This window comes from Epinephelus moara, chromosome 10, assembly GCF_006386435.1.
Source record: "Epinephelus moara isolate mb chromosome 10, YSFRI_EMoa_1.0, whole genome shotgun sequence".
NCBI classification, from domain to species: domain Eukaryota; kingdom Metazoa; phylum Chordata; class Actinopteri; order Perciformes; family Serranidae; genus Epinephelus; species Epinephelus moara.
Window position 1 is genome coordinate 7028301 of NC_065515.1, and position 16773 is coordinate 7045073.

Genomic DNA, 16773 nt, shown 5'->3' on the forward strand with positions numbered 1-16773 from the left:
AGAGCTCATTTCTTATCTAGGCCTAACCGCCATATGGATTTTTACTAAACTTGGTAGATATGTAGAACAGGATGCCTCAAGGTGACTGGAGAAATTTAAGTCTAATTGGCAACTGGGTGGCGCTATAACAACAGAAAAATGCTTAAAAATGCCTAAAATGCGACCGATCACTGTGGCTCCCCCTGTGGACCAATGTTTGGGGGTTTTTCTAATTTTTGGTATGACTAAGTCATGGTATGGTATGCTGTACTCAATGGGTATGGACTAGTTGATATATAAATGGTCATTTGGGAGGTTAAGTAATCCTTTAAGATGTAGGGTGCCATCAGGCAGGGGCGCGATCATGTTGTCATGGGGCTGAAATGTTAATTATGGGATTGCTCTGGATGTGGCGCAATCTTGAATCAATTGTAATAGCTTTTGATTATTAGCACAAGGTGATTTAACCCCCTAAGAACATCTGTGCACGTACTAACCCGGAACTGCAGCTCATCTTCTCAGGCGACGTGATGACCTCATAGAAACTTCATTAACTCTGCATTACGGCCGCGGCCCTCTGACCTCCACACATGATGTGTGTGCCCTCTGAATTGAAGACATCCCCCCTTCTGTCTTAAGTAATTTCCACAATATTGTATTCACATTGCCCTCATCAGATTTCCCTTATCATGTCAGATAAAACATATCTGGATTATGGTGTGCTGGTTAATTAAATGGAAGATCTCTCCATGGTCATGATGGTAAAGATAAACTGATAATGTTTTGAAGCTGGTTTTAGAGATATTTTAACCTAATTTTGGTTTTATTAAAGTGGTTAAAATGAGTTTAATTAAAGCACACATGGTGTATGCCACGTTTCTCATCGTTGCCCGGAGTGTAACACTTTCACCTTTTGCCTCTTTCAGCAGCTCGGCCTCTTGACAGACTAATGACTCACCCCCTGTCCCAGACACCACATGGCTCATCTTAGAAAACCCCTTTTACTCTGATGTTCAGCTGTTGGCTGTGACTAGTTGGTAGTAAAAAAAAAATATCCTCACTCATGGGAGCAGCCTGAGAGCAGCACAGTTTTTCTCCTCATTGTGCTATTGTAGCAGCTATTCAGCTAATCAGATCTTTCATATATCTCAATAATTATCCGTTAACAGAAACTACAATGATATGGCCATCCCTCAAGACTTTACATTGTCTGCACATTGTCCAGCAGTAGCGTAAGATCACTTAATAAGAATAAAAACCACAGGGTGTGTTTAGTTGGGATAGTAACTGTGTCCTCCATCCTACAATCTATTCGGCGCTACTGTAGATCTTTGCATACGACACCCTGGGGATGGAGATAATGGGCAAAGTAATAAAATAGAGATATTTGTGTGAAATTGTTTTGCAGTTCTTCCTGGAATACAGACACCTCTTATCAGTGTTTACCCGCAATAGTACACTGCCCCCCAAGAGAGAACCTCAGCAGGGGATCGTTAAAAAAAGAGAGACCACCAAACTCCCCAGTCTTCCCCACACTGCTCCCATTTAAAGGTTTGGTATTTTTCAATCTCGATCCTATTTTCCCATGTTTTTGTTTCTAGTTGACGGATGGGATGATTTTGAAATTGGTTCAGTATTTAGCGAGAGTGCTGCAGCTGTGAAACAGGCTGCAATGTGGGGCATTTGTGCACCGTTAATTTACATCCACTATAAGTTTCTGTTTTTGCCACTGACAGGCTCAGATTGTTATAAGTGTCTGACATCATTAAAGAAAGGATCCTTACAGAGATAGACCTTTGTGTTAAAGAGCAAGATCAGTTTTTTAACCAGAGACATCCCTGACATTGTGATCATCAAACTCACCAGACTTCATTTAAATAAATGTTAATTTTATCATAGTAAAAAAAACACTTCATTCAAAGTCAACAGCAACAAAATAAAACGTATAAAAACCATCTTGGTTTGTGTAATACGCTGCCTCTGTTGGTGCTAAAATTACTGTTTATTTAAATGGAGTCTGGTGGGTTTGGTGATGGCGATTTTGGGTCTGTTTCTGGTTAAACAAAAAAGATCTTACTCCTTAACAAAAATGTATTTCTCTGTAGGGATCTTTTTCATTATGTTGTCAGACATTTACAGAAGCAAATGAGCCTGTCAGTGGCAGAAACAAACACTTTCAGTGAACTTAAACCTGCCCCAAGTGGTGTTATTGCAGCCTGTTTTGTGTGGCTGATGGCTGCAGTGGGCTCAATTAATACTGGACCATTTCCAAAAGTTGTTGTTCCCATTAGTCACTTAGACAAAAAAAAGATGGAAAATGGGCCCAGGTTGACGAATACTGTAGCTACCCTTTAAGGTATGAGGAAGACAGAGTGTTAGGAGCTGTATTGTCCCACTAAGCCCCCACAGATTGAAGGAAGCCACTGCCGATCACTGCAGTGACCGTTCAATGCAGGCCTGATGGCCCATCTGTAAATCCCACCCTGTGGAGCTTCCGCTTCTCCCGCCAACCTGGGCCTACCTAGGGGAGCATACAGCTAGATCAGCTCAAGCCCCTGCTACGACTGGTAATTGTGCAGATTCGCTTACAGGAATATTTTTTCCTTTGCCAGTTAGATCCTATTAAGGTCACCTAGCAACCTTCCTGAAAAAGGATTGCACCTACTGATATCTACACAGGCGTTCAGCTCCCTCAGGCTGTATCCTGCTTCAACATTGTCTGCTCCTGAGCTGGTCAATGTGCCCGTCGCCTGGCTGCATTAGTCCCTCTATGGGGGCTCACAGCATATTGACCGGAAACATCGTTATATCCTCTCAGTAAGCCTCAGCTGTAGGAGCTATTACCAACCAAATCCCCCACTATAAACAAGCCGCATACTGCTACTAAGCTTCACCACTGGAATGACTGTGCAGCCCATGTGTTTAACATGCACTAAACAGGCGGCTTTCTCTCCTGCTCTGTTTGTCCTATTCCTCCAGAACTCAAGCATGAGATCCTGGTTTGGAGGCAGACGGCTCAGCGTATTAACCCCGCCAGCCGAGAGGAGACAGCTGTGAAATGCCTCCTGATGCAAAAAGTCCTCAACCTGGAAAGTCTACTCCGCAAGCTGATGAAAACCTTCCAAAGGTTAGAAAATGCTCTGAAAACAGAAAATGCATCTGTCATTGTTGAGAATGTTATCGCCTCTCACAGGAACACATTTTCTGTACTCTGACATCATGTACTCTTATTGCTTTTTTTCCATAAACATAATCTTACACATGATACAGTCATTATTGGTGCTCATATATTTGAATGAAACAAAGAATCCAGTATAATCTCAATATTATTTTGGAATAAAACCTCTAGTGTTTGTCCAATGATGCAAATTTAGTTTTGTTTTTTAGAATACTTCATTCTTTTAAAACAACATTTTACTCAGTTACTGTTTTGGTCAAAAACAATCAAGGAAGGAAAAGTGTGAGGAGGTCCAAGAATAGCCTTTTTTTTGGTCCCTTTGTCCAAGATGTTTTCTAGACAGAAACACAATTACAAAACAAATACAGTGTATTACCACTGGGAAATACAGCAGTCTCATATCAGCCCAGTCACCAGAGGAAAATGTTTGAATTAGACATTTCTGCAAACCATGAATATGCTACGTTGGACATTTTATATGTGTCATATCAACATTTCTAAAGTGACGCAGTAAATTGGCAAATCGCTGGAAGGGATGGTGGATGGTGCGACAGCTACGTGAGACAGCTGCTGACCCGCAACACACTGTGCGAGACTGAAAACAACAGTTGTCTTTTCGATCCATCGAACCTGGGTGTTTTTAAGGCACCCATTGCAACTTTTCCACCAGCAGTGGTGGCACCGAACTTTGGCGTTTCTTAGCCGAGCATTACAGCTTTTCAACTGGGGTTTGGGCCAGAGAAACGTGGGTGTTTTTTCTTTACCCCTCACTGCTTTTCCACTGAACATGAATGTTTTTTTAGCAGAGAACTGTGGAGTTTCCACCGGCAACTGGGCCAACAAACCTGCTTGTTTTTAAGTCACCCATTGCTGCATTTCCACTGGCATTTGTGCCACCAACTGTGGCCGTTTTAAGTCGAAACACAATCTTCTCTAACCAAAACCTAAACACACGGTGATTGGGTTGGGGATCTCTGTGGGTTGACATATGAGGTTGTACTAAAGATTCTGATATGATTTCTCAGCCGTGTTTAGAGGAGCATTCAAACGAGTATGTGCTGCAACAAAGAGTAGGTCAACAGGGTTAGAAAACAGAAAGATACACTTTATTAATCCCTGAGGGGAAATTCATTTCTTTTTCACTCACTGTCATATACACACAGGCCTGAAATACACACACATGCACAAACAGGACCTGTACCTGGATGGTGTGACAGCTAGGCGAGACACCTACCAAGCTGCAGACCACTGTTTGAAACAACCAACACACTGTATTTAGGTGAGCCTTTGCAGGGTTTTCAGTGGTGTTTGAGTCACCAGACCTTGGTGTTTTTCACTGAAACATTGCTGTGTTTCCCAGCAGCAAATAAGCCACTGAACCCGGGTGTTATTTACTGACATATTACTGTTTAAGCCACCGAGCCTGGGAGCTTTTCACCAACCCATCCCTGATTTCCAGAGGCTTTTTTGCCACCAAATGTGGGTGATCCCAGCCAAAACATGATCTTTTCCTAATCATAACCAAGTGTTTTTTGTGCCAAAACCTTACCACACCTTCAGTAAAGCCTTGATGAGAAATAAAGTTCCAATGTATCCACTACAAAATAATGTATAAATGTAACTTATCCATGGTTTGGAAAAAAGTACAATATGAACAGTTTTTCTGGTGATTGGGTGGGCTGACCATACACAACACTCATGCCACTGCACAACATTCATTTTGTATTTTCACAAGCTGGTAGACGCACTATTTTCCACACTAACTAATATTTTTAAAACTCCTGAGAGAGTGATTAGTTAGTTAGTGCTTTAACACTTATTAATGTGAGATTAAAATGTTTTTTGTGTTCGACAGACAAATATCTCAAGAGGACAAGAACTGGGAGCAAAACATTCAAGAGTTGCAAAAGAAGGTGGGTTTTCATATTTCACCTCAGACAGATTCCTCGTCCACTGTGACTATGCTGCATCAATGTTATCTCAATAATGAAGCTGGCCTTGTCTTTGAAACTTCACTTGAGACAAATACCATCAGCTGTATGATAAAACGGCTTTCTCCCCATTTACACAGAGTATATTTTTTTCTCCTCCACAGCACAGAATAACTGACAAGGTTCTTTTGGTGAAGTGTGTGTCCGTCCTCGGCGTGGTGATCTTCATGTTCTTTCTCAACTCCTTCGTTCCCAGCATTCATCTGGAGCTCGGTAAGCACGGCACCGTCTCATTATAGCGCAGCTTTTACAGGCCCGGCTGGGTGGTTCTAGGTTCTGTCATGTAATTATGAAACACAGCTTCCTCTGTCCTTGCATTTGGAATGATCCCAAATAATGGGCTGAATAACAAATGCAACCAAGAAATTACATGGATACTGAGCTGCATTTAGACCCATGACTTAACTACTCATGCGCTGCAAACCTGTGTGAATAATCTTCCGTTAAAATTACAGTATGTACATTTGACCTGAAATTGAAGTAATCTTTAAGATTTTAATCTAAATAAACATCTGTTCAGTCGCTACCTATCCCTGAATGAGGCACCACGATGGAGATCGAGCCAATGGCCCACTGAAGTACTGTAATATTTATATATGAGCAGTATTACTAACTGGGTGTCTGTGGTGACATTTACGAGAAAAATCACAAGCAGTGCACAGTTAGTCATAGTCACATCCTGATCTTGCGAGCTCATATTCTATTTCGCTCTGCAGATCAGTCTGGCCATGGAGTCATAAACGCGAATTCTGGCATCAGTTTTGGCTTACTGGGCCAATCACAACTGTTTATTACTTTGGGGCGGGTTATTTGAAATCACGTCATCAGAATAAGAGGGACAAGGAGCGGAGTGAATGTATTTCGTAAACAACCAACATTGTATTGTATACATTTGAAACTACTATGGTAAATGTGTTGAACGAACTGGAATGTATATTTTCTTTAAAAGCAGGACAAAAGGCTGCACTGAAAGCTTTTATTGAAAAAAAGGATGTGTTTGCCGTCCTTCCTACGGGGTTTGGTAAAAGTTTAATTTACCAACTGGCTCCGTCGATCGGGAGAGGGCTATTGTTGTTTCTCCACTAGTTGCTCTCATGGAGGAGCAGGTCAGGGAAGCGACCAAGCTGGGAATCACAGCCATGCAACTCGGAGTCCACAGTGAGGAGGAAATCCGCAAAGACAGCAACACGCTTTCCCAGACATCATCACAGCTCATCTCCGCTGCATGCTGCACTTGCTTGCTGGTCTGTTTACAGTGGCGTTGTGCTAGCCTACATCACACGTTTCATTTACTCTGATTGGAATTCTTTCTTTCCAATTGTGTGAAGGATACCGCCCCTGGGGAATAGAGGAAATGTACACTTCGCGTTTTGCGAATTGGGTCTGGCAACGCCAGGCTAGGTTGGTCCACCAAAGAGGGTAGGAGGAGCTAGCGCAACAGACTCAGTCTGTAAATGATTACTATGGCTGAACAAACAAAGAAAAGAATGTTGATGTCACACAGGTCACACTCAGTTTGTTTACATGCACAGTTAAGTCGAGCTACAGGTATAGCTCCACAAGGCCATTTAATTGGACTACTGTCCTTGTCCCAGTATACAAGCAATAGGAGGGGAATCAATTTCTGACTGAAGTATGTCTGACTCCGCTATGATAGGTGGAGATATGCTCCCTTTCAGCTTGTTAGTACTGGACCTTTTTCCAGTTGACCTGTTACGTCACAGACCAAACAATCGTCAAACAAGTTAGCTACGGTTAGCTAACAGCAAACTGGTGCTGACACAGCATGAACTGTGTCTCCTCGTCCATCCAGAAATGAACAGCTCTGGATGTAGATGTTGCCATGTTGTTACCGGCTTCTTCTTCTGTCACGTACCGCAGCATGTATGTATGTTATGTATTGTACTGTCTGTTTTGTTTTACTTATGACCCCTCAGTGACATTTAAGTTTTACCCTTACTTACCTTACCTTACCTTACCTTAGAACCAGCACGGCTTAAAGCATAACTGCTACACACTCTACCAATTTAACGTCAAACATTGTCCTGAGTTCATGTCAGTTCAAAATGGAGAAAGATCCATGAGATGGTCTAACAAATGGAGGTGGTTCGGTTTCAGGAGGGCAGATGTGGAACAGACTATCTCCTGCAAGATATGGCGCAAAACGATTGCTTCTAAAGGGAGCAGGACCACGAAGAGAGAATATGAAAATACAGTGGTATATACATAACAGGAGCAAACCTTTTGTAGTGTTAATAAAAATAACTTCTGGAGTCAAATGTCGTAACTATTAATACCATATGGTTGTAAAAACCCAATCATGACTTTATAATTGCAAATGTCACTGGTCAGTCAGTATCCAAAGTTACTGTACAAAGACCACCTGTATGGATATGATTGGATATTACCAGTCAGCTGATTGCTCTGCCTCCACAAAAGCGAGCCTCTGACTCTGCTTGCTTGTATATTTTGAGCATGTTAGTAAACGCGGACATGAGGGTTAGCTTGTCCGTCTGACACGTGTGACTGCGCCGTCTCTGATGTGTGCTCGGTAGGCGACCTTAACAGCATCTCATTAATGCTAACACTATCCCTAAATGAAGATGGCTGTCTTCATGCCCACCCTGTCATCTCTCCCCTCGCTGCTGAAGCCACTCAGTCACCAAACATGCTCGGTTAATTACAGCCGCTGCTCAGGCTACCTCTCTGTGACATTTATTAAATGGGAATGACCCCACAGCAGCGTGTTTTCTGTCCCCGTGGAGGGACAGGCGCCCGTCCAAACACGGCTCTCATTAATGCATGCAGGTCACAGTCAGGGTTGACTACTGCAGCAAGCCCAGTCTATTCGTTCACACGTGTTTTTAACATTGAGCCTCATTAAAATTTCATTAACTTCATATGGTAAGATTTAATTTGGGACGGATTATTACTTGGTCATTTGATCCCTTGAATGTGTCTGTGGTTTGATACAGCTGTGGTGTGGATGAAACTTCATTGATCTCCATGCAGAAATCAGAAGAGTGTAGCTGTGAAAAATGCTGAGAACACTGTGTGGATTGTAAAGTGGGAAACAGTGGAAATAAATCTGTAAACATTTAAAGACTTTAGGGATTGTTCTTTATTTATCAGAGTAGGAGGGTGGCTTGGGTGTGACTACATTTTTTTTGGTTTCTTTTGGACCCTCCCTGAAGCTATAAATATAGCCTCCCTGAGTTCCTGGTGGAAAATGCATGACCCTCCCTCCACCACAAATAAGTGTTTAGATTTTTTACTCTTTGATGTTTGAAAGTTAAACATTAAAAGTTGAAGACGAAATCCTGAATATGAAAAAAAGTTTTTCACTCTTATCGTGCTTGCTAGTAAGTTCAACACATTTTCACTCCAACCTCGTCACATATCGATGTTTGGTCATGGTCCTGCCACGTTCAGCTATGATGTCAAAGGTACCCTGGGTGCATTGGTTGCATTACGTCAGTACAACAACAAGAATTGACATTTTTTTCCTCCAACAACTAATGCATGTGGTTTGGTTTAGGAAAATAGACAAACGGTTTGGGTTTATAACCTTGTGGGACACAAACACCATTCTCTTGGGTGAAGGTCGGCGTTTGTTTGACCCATCGACCACCACTACCACCTGCCCTACATGAACTTTTGCCGCCTTAACTTTCATTCTTGTCCCACTGGGTTTCTCCCTGCCACCGAACACCGCATTAAAGGATGCCTTTTTATTGTACGTTGCTGACGCCGCAAGTCACTGCCCAAGTGCCAGATTTCGACGACTTCGGAGCGAGACCAGGCTCCCAACGACCACCAGTGCAGCAGGAGTTTCAACGACCGTTGTTGACGCACCATTGGAGCACTGACGAACCAGTGACATCATTGGCCTTGTGAAGACCTCCTCAGAGGTTAAATACCTGGGTTTTTCCACACCAGTTTGTCAGACTAGTTCCAGCCTAGTCAGACAAGCATGAACTGAAGAATCCTCTTGGATAAGAGGTGAAACGTCTTCTAAGACAAAACTAAGTCCAGTTGCGTTCGATTCAATTGCCTGGAGATACTGTGTACATACAGTCTTTTTTTCCCTCCAACAACTAACCCACATGGTTGGGTTTAGGAAAAAAGAACATGGTTTGGTTTTATAATCTTGTGAAATGTGAACACTGCTCTCCCAGGTGAAGGTTGGTATTTGTTGAACCCATACAACCCCCTCTCTACCACCCTTCGCCACCTTAACTTTTGTTCTTGTTCCGCAACATTTCCCCCCATTGCCGCTGAGCACTGCTAAAATATAACTGTGACCAGCAGCGTATCATGCCGACATTAAAGGACAGCTTTTTTCGTCAGTGTCTGACGCTGCAAGTCACTGCCCAAGCACTGGATTTTGATGACTTCGGAATGAGACCAGGTTGATTAGTTTGTGCAAATGGTTTATTTTTGACCAAATTTGAAATGAGACATAGAATTAAGTGGTTTTGGTGAAATATCACTACTTTAAACTCAGATTTGTTTTTTTTGTTTGTTTGTTTTTCTGATGGAAGTGTTTGGTGGTGTGTCCAAGAACCTTCAGAAGTTTTGAAAAATCCAACTGGCTATGATAAATGGTATAATTTTGGTGGTAAAATAAATACAAAATACAAACATTTAAACTCGTATGCCCCTCCCCCAAGCTAGAATAATGTTTAAAAACATATTTGACATCCCTCACCCTAGAAATTCTTCCTTATGTTAAATTACTCTGAGTCTTTGGCAGGGCAGATTACCTTAAACATCACAGTTTCTTATCGAACCATATGCTTACAAGTGTACAAGATGCTCGAGCCGGAGCACAAATCTCTTTATCTTTTGGCTTCGTCCTTGTGTTCATTTACTTTGCTCTGTGTACCTTATGGACAAGCAGGATGAGACATTTTTCATTGCACATTTCCTGTCTCAGACACCATTGTCGTGCCTTTGATAGATGAGTTTATGATAAAACACTCAGACTTGCCTAAAAGCTCGTTTTAATTGAAGAGCTCTTTAGGTTTGTTATCTGCTGCTGGCTCCTGGCTCTGTTCAGGAGGCAGCCTGGGAATATGTCAGTGTAGTTAGTCTGTATTTCCTGTCCTCTGTTGATAGGAAGAATCATTGAAGTGTGCAGTGGCTATCGGGCTACTTATTCTTAATTATCTCCTTGTTTTTGATACAACTTAGGGAAGTTTGACATTGTATTAGCTTTTATTTTACACACTGATCAGTTGTTTTTGACAAAATTATCTTTGGACTTCTAATGGAAGGGATGAAAGATAGCTAAAAATCTAAATATTTGTCAAATGACACATACATCACCAGAATAAGTAGATTTAAGTGAAAAATGTAATTTATTTGTCCTCCACCAACATGGCCTTTTATTGTCATACTAAAGCACACTGAGGTAACTCTAGCTGAGCCTCATGTATAGGAATGAAAACGTTATCCAGAAAGATCGCCTGTTCTTAGGAGAGTGTAATTTACCAAATTCTGATGTACCATCTGAATGTGGCAGCAGAAATCCAGACTCATCAGACCAGGCAACGTTTTTCCAATCTTCTATTGACCAGTTTTGGTGAGCCTGTGTGAATTGTAGCCTCAGTTTCCTGTTGTTAGCTGACAGGAGTGGCACCTGGTGTGGTCTTCTGCTGCTGTAGCCCATCTGCTTCAAGGTTGGACAAGGTGTTGTTGCTTCAGAGATGGTCTTCTGCAGACCTTGGTTGGAACCAGTGGTTATTCGAGTTCCTGTTGCCTTTCTATCATCTTGGACCAGTCTGGCCATTCTCCTCTGACCTCTGGCATCAACAAGGCATTTTGGCTCACTGGATATTTTCTCTTTTTGGGACCATCCTCTGTAAACCCTGTGTGTGAAAATCCCAGTAAATACTCAGACAAACCATCTGGCACCAACAACCATGCCACGTTCAAAGTCACTTAAATCACCTTTCTTCGTCATTCTGATGCTCGGTTTGAGCTTCAGCAGCTCGTCTTCACCATGTCTACATGCCTAAATGCAGTTGAACAGGTGTACCTATTTCTCTGTTGCCCCTCCCCCTTGTCCATTTCTTCACACTTTGGCCGACGTTTACCTTCAAGATATACCTGTATAATCATCTAAAGATCTAAGTCAATGCCAGGGAACCAAATATCCTGTTAAAAACACAAATTACCATCCCAGCTCTTGCTGAACTCTGGACTATCAGAAAAACCTCAGCTAGCTGTGCTCATGTAAACATGCTGTAAAGCTGTTGAGTCTCTCTTTTAGTCCTGATCTTCTTATTAGTCTCTCTGTCTCTTCCCTCTGCCACTCTCCTCTTTGTGTCCTTCCATTGTTCTTCTTTCTTCTCTGATTCCCCTCAGTTGTGAAATTATTTCCCCAAAGGCCTCGGCCAAGGCAATTACTGGTGCTCACCTGTTTAATCAAATTTTCTCCAAGTGGATGCACACTCTCCCATTGTAAATATCAGCATGCTGGTGCCAACTTTTGTCCTCTGGACTAGAATGTGTCGAAATTACATTTTTGTGATAACGAGTGCTTCATCAGACGCACCAAGACGGACCAAATACTTCATTCATTGTTTCCAAAAAGTACCACTTCATCTGTTTATTAGATTATAGCGAGGGCACGTGTTAAACACTCAGATTGAATTCTCACATGTTGATTTTCTGGCATTTTCATTTTCACTCATAAATTTGTTTTAAGTATATATTGATAACTGACTTATATGTGACAACAAAAAGTGGAAATGAAGATCTACATGTAGGGCCCTATCAGTCGCAAAGCAGTGCACAACACAGCACAACTGTCACTGCTTGTTTAAAACCGACGGAGAACTCATAATTGTGGCAAGCACAAAGATTGTATAAGTAGCAAATGTACCTGTGCCCATCTGTGCACCCATTACTTCATCACTCCCCACAGATATGTTTGCATGAGATATCAGGGTGTGATGATTAAATATACACCCCCATAGCTGGAGCCTGCAGGTGGATGCTGGGGTGAAGATGGGGCTGAGAGAACAGGCAGCAGTACCGACACAGGGCAGCAGCGGCATAGACGAGGCAGAGGGAGAGCTGGGAGAATTTTGCTACTTGAATAGAACGCCAAATTGGGAGGATGTATTTTGTAGATGACATATGGAGGGTGACGTATGTCGTGTGTATAGTTTCTACAGTGACTGCTCTTACTGCATTAAGATATGGTCACACACAAGCGTCTGCAGGCGAGTGACCATCTCCTGCAGAGGCGATATTCTTGCTTAATATGGGCAGTGCCTTTTGGGATGGGCATAGAAAGCTTGCTTGCTAGCTAATGTTAGCTAGCTTGCTAATAAATACCGTGAAATATGTTGTTGTTGGTACATTCTTTATTTTTTTTTTATGTACCATGCCTGTATCCCGACTCACTGACACATTCTCACTCCAACGGTCTTTCAAAATACGTCGGTACGACACCGCAAGTTGACGGTTTTTTCCTTTAACAATAAACGCATGTGGTCATATTTAGCCAACACACACACACACACATGGTTAGGTTAAGGAAAACAGAACAGGGTTTGACTTTACAATCTTACGGAGCAAACACTGGCCTCCTGGGTGAAAGTCAGTGGTTGTTGGACCCATCCACCCCACTTGGACTTTTTGCCCCCTTATCTAACATTATTGTCCCGCCATGTTTCCCCCTGACGCCGCTGGGCACTGTTACACAATAATGGCAACTTGCAGCGTATCATGCCGATGTTAAAGGACTGCTTTTTTTGTCAGTGTCTGACGCTGGAGGTCACTACCCAAACGTCGGAGTGAGACTGGGTTGGACTCACTGTCAGCCTGGCAGTAAAACTGAAAACTAAGCTTGCTTGTCTGGTGCACACGGCCATGAAGGTTATGGCAAGGAGGGACTATCAGACCTTACAGTCTGTTTATGAGCAAACTGTTTTTAGGCAAGCCCAGAGGATAGTGACGGATCCATCCAATATTCTTCATTTAGAATATGACCTCCTAACCTCAGGCAGACGATATGGAGTCCCTAACTGCAAACTCAATCGTTTTAAGAATTCATTTGATCCAACCTCCATCAAACTCTTAAACAATTCTGCTTGAGGCTGACGATTGTGCAATAATTTTTATAGTGCTTTTATTATGGTGATCTTTTAGCATATGGTATGTGTATGGCGTATGTATGTGTAATGTTATGGGATATGTGCAATACTGTTATGTAACTGTTGTTGGGATGGTATGGCTGTTGATGTATTGTTTGTTGTCATTGTGGCTGTCAAGGCATTTGTGGCGCAGATGCTGAGTCCAAGACAAATTTCCCTTGGTGGGACAATAAAGTATATCGTATTGTATCGTATCATATTGTATCGTATCGTATCGTATAGTATATGTCATGTGGGACAGTATCTAACAATAATGACTGCTTAGACACGTCAACAATCAATGTCTCCTTCACATACTTGAGGTATATTCACCAAAGAACTCCACAAAATGCGAAGATAGAAATTTGCTTTTTCAGTTGAAGCGAATGTTTAATTGCCCTTCTGCTCACATTGAATGGAAGTGAATGGGGGTGGAAAATTTGCCAGAGTAAACTTCGCTCATGTGTGACCATGGCCTTAGTTTCTGCAGAAAACTGCTTGCTTCTCCAGTTTCCTAAATCCACCTTGGAAATAGCAGTGCGTCAGGTGAAGGCACACCTGGATTTTAGATGACAGTCCAGTTGGTTGAGTTTATGTTACACCCAAAACACACCTATGATGGATTTAGGGACTAAATACAACCCCTTGTGCCTTCCTTTGTGCCCAGATTATGTGTTGTTTTAACCAGTAAAAGTGGAGTTGGACCATGCGCTATAAATCAATGAATCAGGGCCCTGAGATGTAAAGGTGCAGATGTAGCATCTGTAACATTCACTAAAGGTTGCTGTTCTTTTTGAGAGCTGTGATTAAAGACAACCTACAGTGAATTGAGAGCAGATGGATCTGCATTTCATTGAATTAATTAACACTTTTCAATCATTTAAAAAGTCTCCTAAGTATCGCTATGTGTCGTGTTTGATATGTTCTGTTATACATCTGTGAAAATAAGTGTGCCTGTTGGATCAGACCATGAAAGAATGTTTTATGTAAGTGAGAGTGTTTTGCAGCTATAAAGGGAGATGTCAGGTGGTGTTTCTTGTCCCCTCTCTCAGGTTGGATTGCTATCCTGGGTGCACTGTGGCTTCTGGTTCTGGCCGACATCCAGGATTTCGAGATCATCTTGCACCGGGTGGAGTGGGCCACATTGCTCTTCTTTGCTGGCCTCTTCGTTTTGATGGAGGTATTTAACATGTTTCTAGCATTGACTGAAAGCCCATTTATATTTGTTGAAGAGCTTTTGGACCTCGCACAAAAAAGCGGAAAGCTAAAAGTGATGCCAAACAACAACTTTTTGCTTACAGGCTCCTCTTGTCGCACCAGGTAATTATATTAAATAAAGAGTGAGCCAAAACTGGGCTGAGTGTAACAGGGCTCTCCTCTGACGAGCATGCAAAGGGAAGCAGGATCAGTGCTCAGATCTACTGACAGTAAACTGGGCAGTGAGATAAATTCAGTCAGTCAGTGAGCTTACAATCTGAAAAGTAATTATCTCTTTCTTTACCCATGAGCCTCCAGTAAAAGGATGAAAAGACAGCCTAACGTTAACTGCTTTGCTGTTTCCCTCTGAGTCTTTGATATAGACGCTGGCAAAACTATGTGTTGAATGCATTTAACATTATATCGTGTCACAGAGCCGTCCCCATAAGGAACAGCCACCAGTGTGTGAATATGTTTCTCCTTCTCTGTGTCAATAACGATAACAAGAATAGATTTGTCTCTGTCGACTTAATAGCCGCTAAATAAAAACCAAATTGCTTTTCTTCTCTTGGTTTAATCCCACCTGTAACTAATTCTCCTCAGATTTTTCCCCCCATATTAATCTTCTCTTCATTTTTCAGGCTTTAGCCCAGCTGCAGCTTATCGACTATATTGGAGAACAGACAGCACTGCTTATAAAAGTGAGTTTTTCCCTTTTGATTCTCAAAAACAACAATCATCACTCAGGGCACCATACAACTGGGACAACTGATAATTGGGCACAGGTGACATGATATTGCATTCCATGCATATTGATCCCTCTGCCCTGCACAGCTCTCTGAATTCAATTATTTTGTCTGCATCTGATTCCTGTCAGCAGTTGAAGGGGGTCTGGGGTAATTCTCACCCATAGCCTAGACTGTGTGCATCATGCAAGCGAGGTGTCTCTTAGCGAAGAATTGCACAAGTAATAGGTACGTCGGCTTGTGTTTCCACAGCCGGCCTCTATGAGTCCAATAATCACACATGACAGGTTGTGTGCTATTCATGGTTTCTGACCTGCTCAGGCTCCCCAAACAATGGACGACATGCTGGGCAGAATTGCATGGCCTTTCGCTCTCGATACAAGTGGAGGACAGGTGAAAGGAGGAGATATTGCCTCCTTTAACCTGGCCATGCTTACCTAAGAGAAGACCGTGGATTCAAACAACATCATGCTTGTCACATGTGGAGAATTGGCCTGTGTGTGTATGGCAGAGCTTGGAGATAAAACTCAAAGACACCGCCACCAGCTGTGGTCGTGTCACGCATTCAGACAGCTTCATCCTCTCAGCCTCTCCTCCCTGAAGAGAGCTTCAGTGTCAAAGAATGAACATAATTGGTGTGTTTGATTTAAATCAGTGATGGGTTGAGGGGGGGAGGGCGTGTGTGTATCTGAGTGGCAATGAAAGTAGCAGTTATCTGTCTGTCGCTCTTACTATCTCTCCTCTCAGGCGGTGCCAGAAGACCAGCGTTTGGCTATAGCCATTATCTTGGTGATGTGGGTCTCGGCTCTGGCTTCTTCTCTCATTGACAACATTCCCTTCACTGCCACCATGGTGAGAGGCTGCAGCACGATGGTTTAATTTCACACTCCAGTATATCGCTGTGGAATCACACACACAGTTAAAACAAGTCATCTCCATACATGAAGCAGTAACAAACTCATCCAGAATCATTGGTTTCACCATCATTTATCACTTCTTACTAATCTTGCTTTGAACTAAAGTATTAAACTGCTTGTTCACAATAAAGGGGACCTGCTTTTCCATATTTTCCAACACATTCTCACTCTGACCTCGTCACATATCAAAGCTTGGTCATAGACTTTCCATGTCGGCATATGTCCAAGGTACCCTGGGTGCGTTTGTTGTTGACAGCCTAGGACGCTGTGTCAACTTCAGCCTGTTACTTACATGTGTTTCTAAAAATACACCTCACTCTTTCAGAGACTTTGTTTATTTTTTATTAATTATTAATAGTTCTGACCCTTTGTTTCTCAATCATGCATATCAAATTATTTTATTTTTCTCATTTTATTAATCTTACTATATAATGATGAAAACTCTGTGTGTCTGTTCCACGTTTTTCTCCTCACTGACTTGGTCAATCCATGTGAAATTTGGCACAGTGGTAGAGGGTCATGGGAGGATGCGAATGAAGCAATATTACATCAATTGGCCAAAGGGGGGCGCTATAGCAACCAACTGAAATTGCAAACTTTGAATGGGCATATCTC

General features: G+C 42.3%; 1 protein-coding gene across 1 annotated transcript in view; it reads left to right on the forward strand.

Moving 5' to 3' along the window:
* The window catches only part of oca2 (oculocutaneous albinism II), an 84252-nt gene that overhangs the window by 41420 nt on the left and 26059 nt on the right, over positions 1-16773 (forward strand). The window contains exons 16-21 of the mRNA XM_050054592.1: positions 2959-3106; positions 5013-5070; positions 5253-5361; positions 14351-14478; positions 15137-15196; positions 15989-16093. Coding sequence (XP_049910549.1) covers positions 2959-3106; positions 5013-5070; positions 5253-5361; positions 14351-14478; positions 15137-15196; positions 15989-16093 — 608 coding nt within the window. The remainder of the gene's footprint in view (positions 1-2958; positions 3107-5012; positions 5071-5252; positions 5362-14350; positions 14479-15136; positions 15197-15988; positions 16094-16773) is intronic.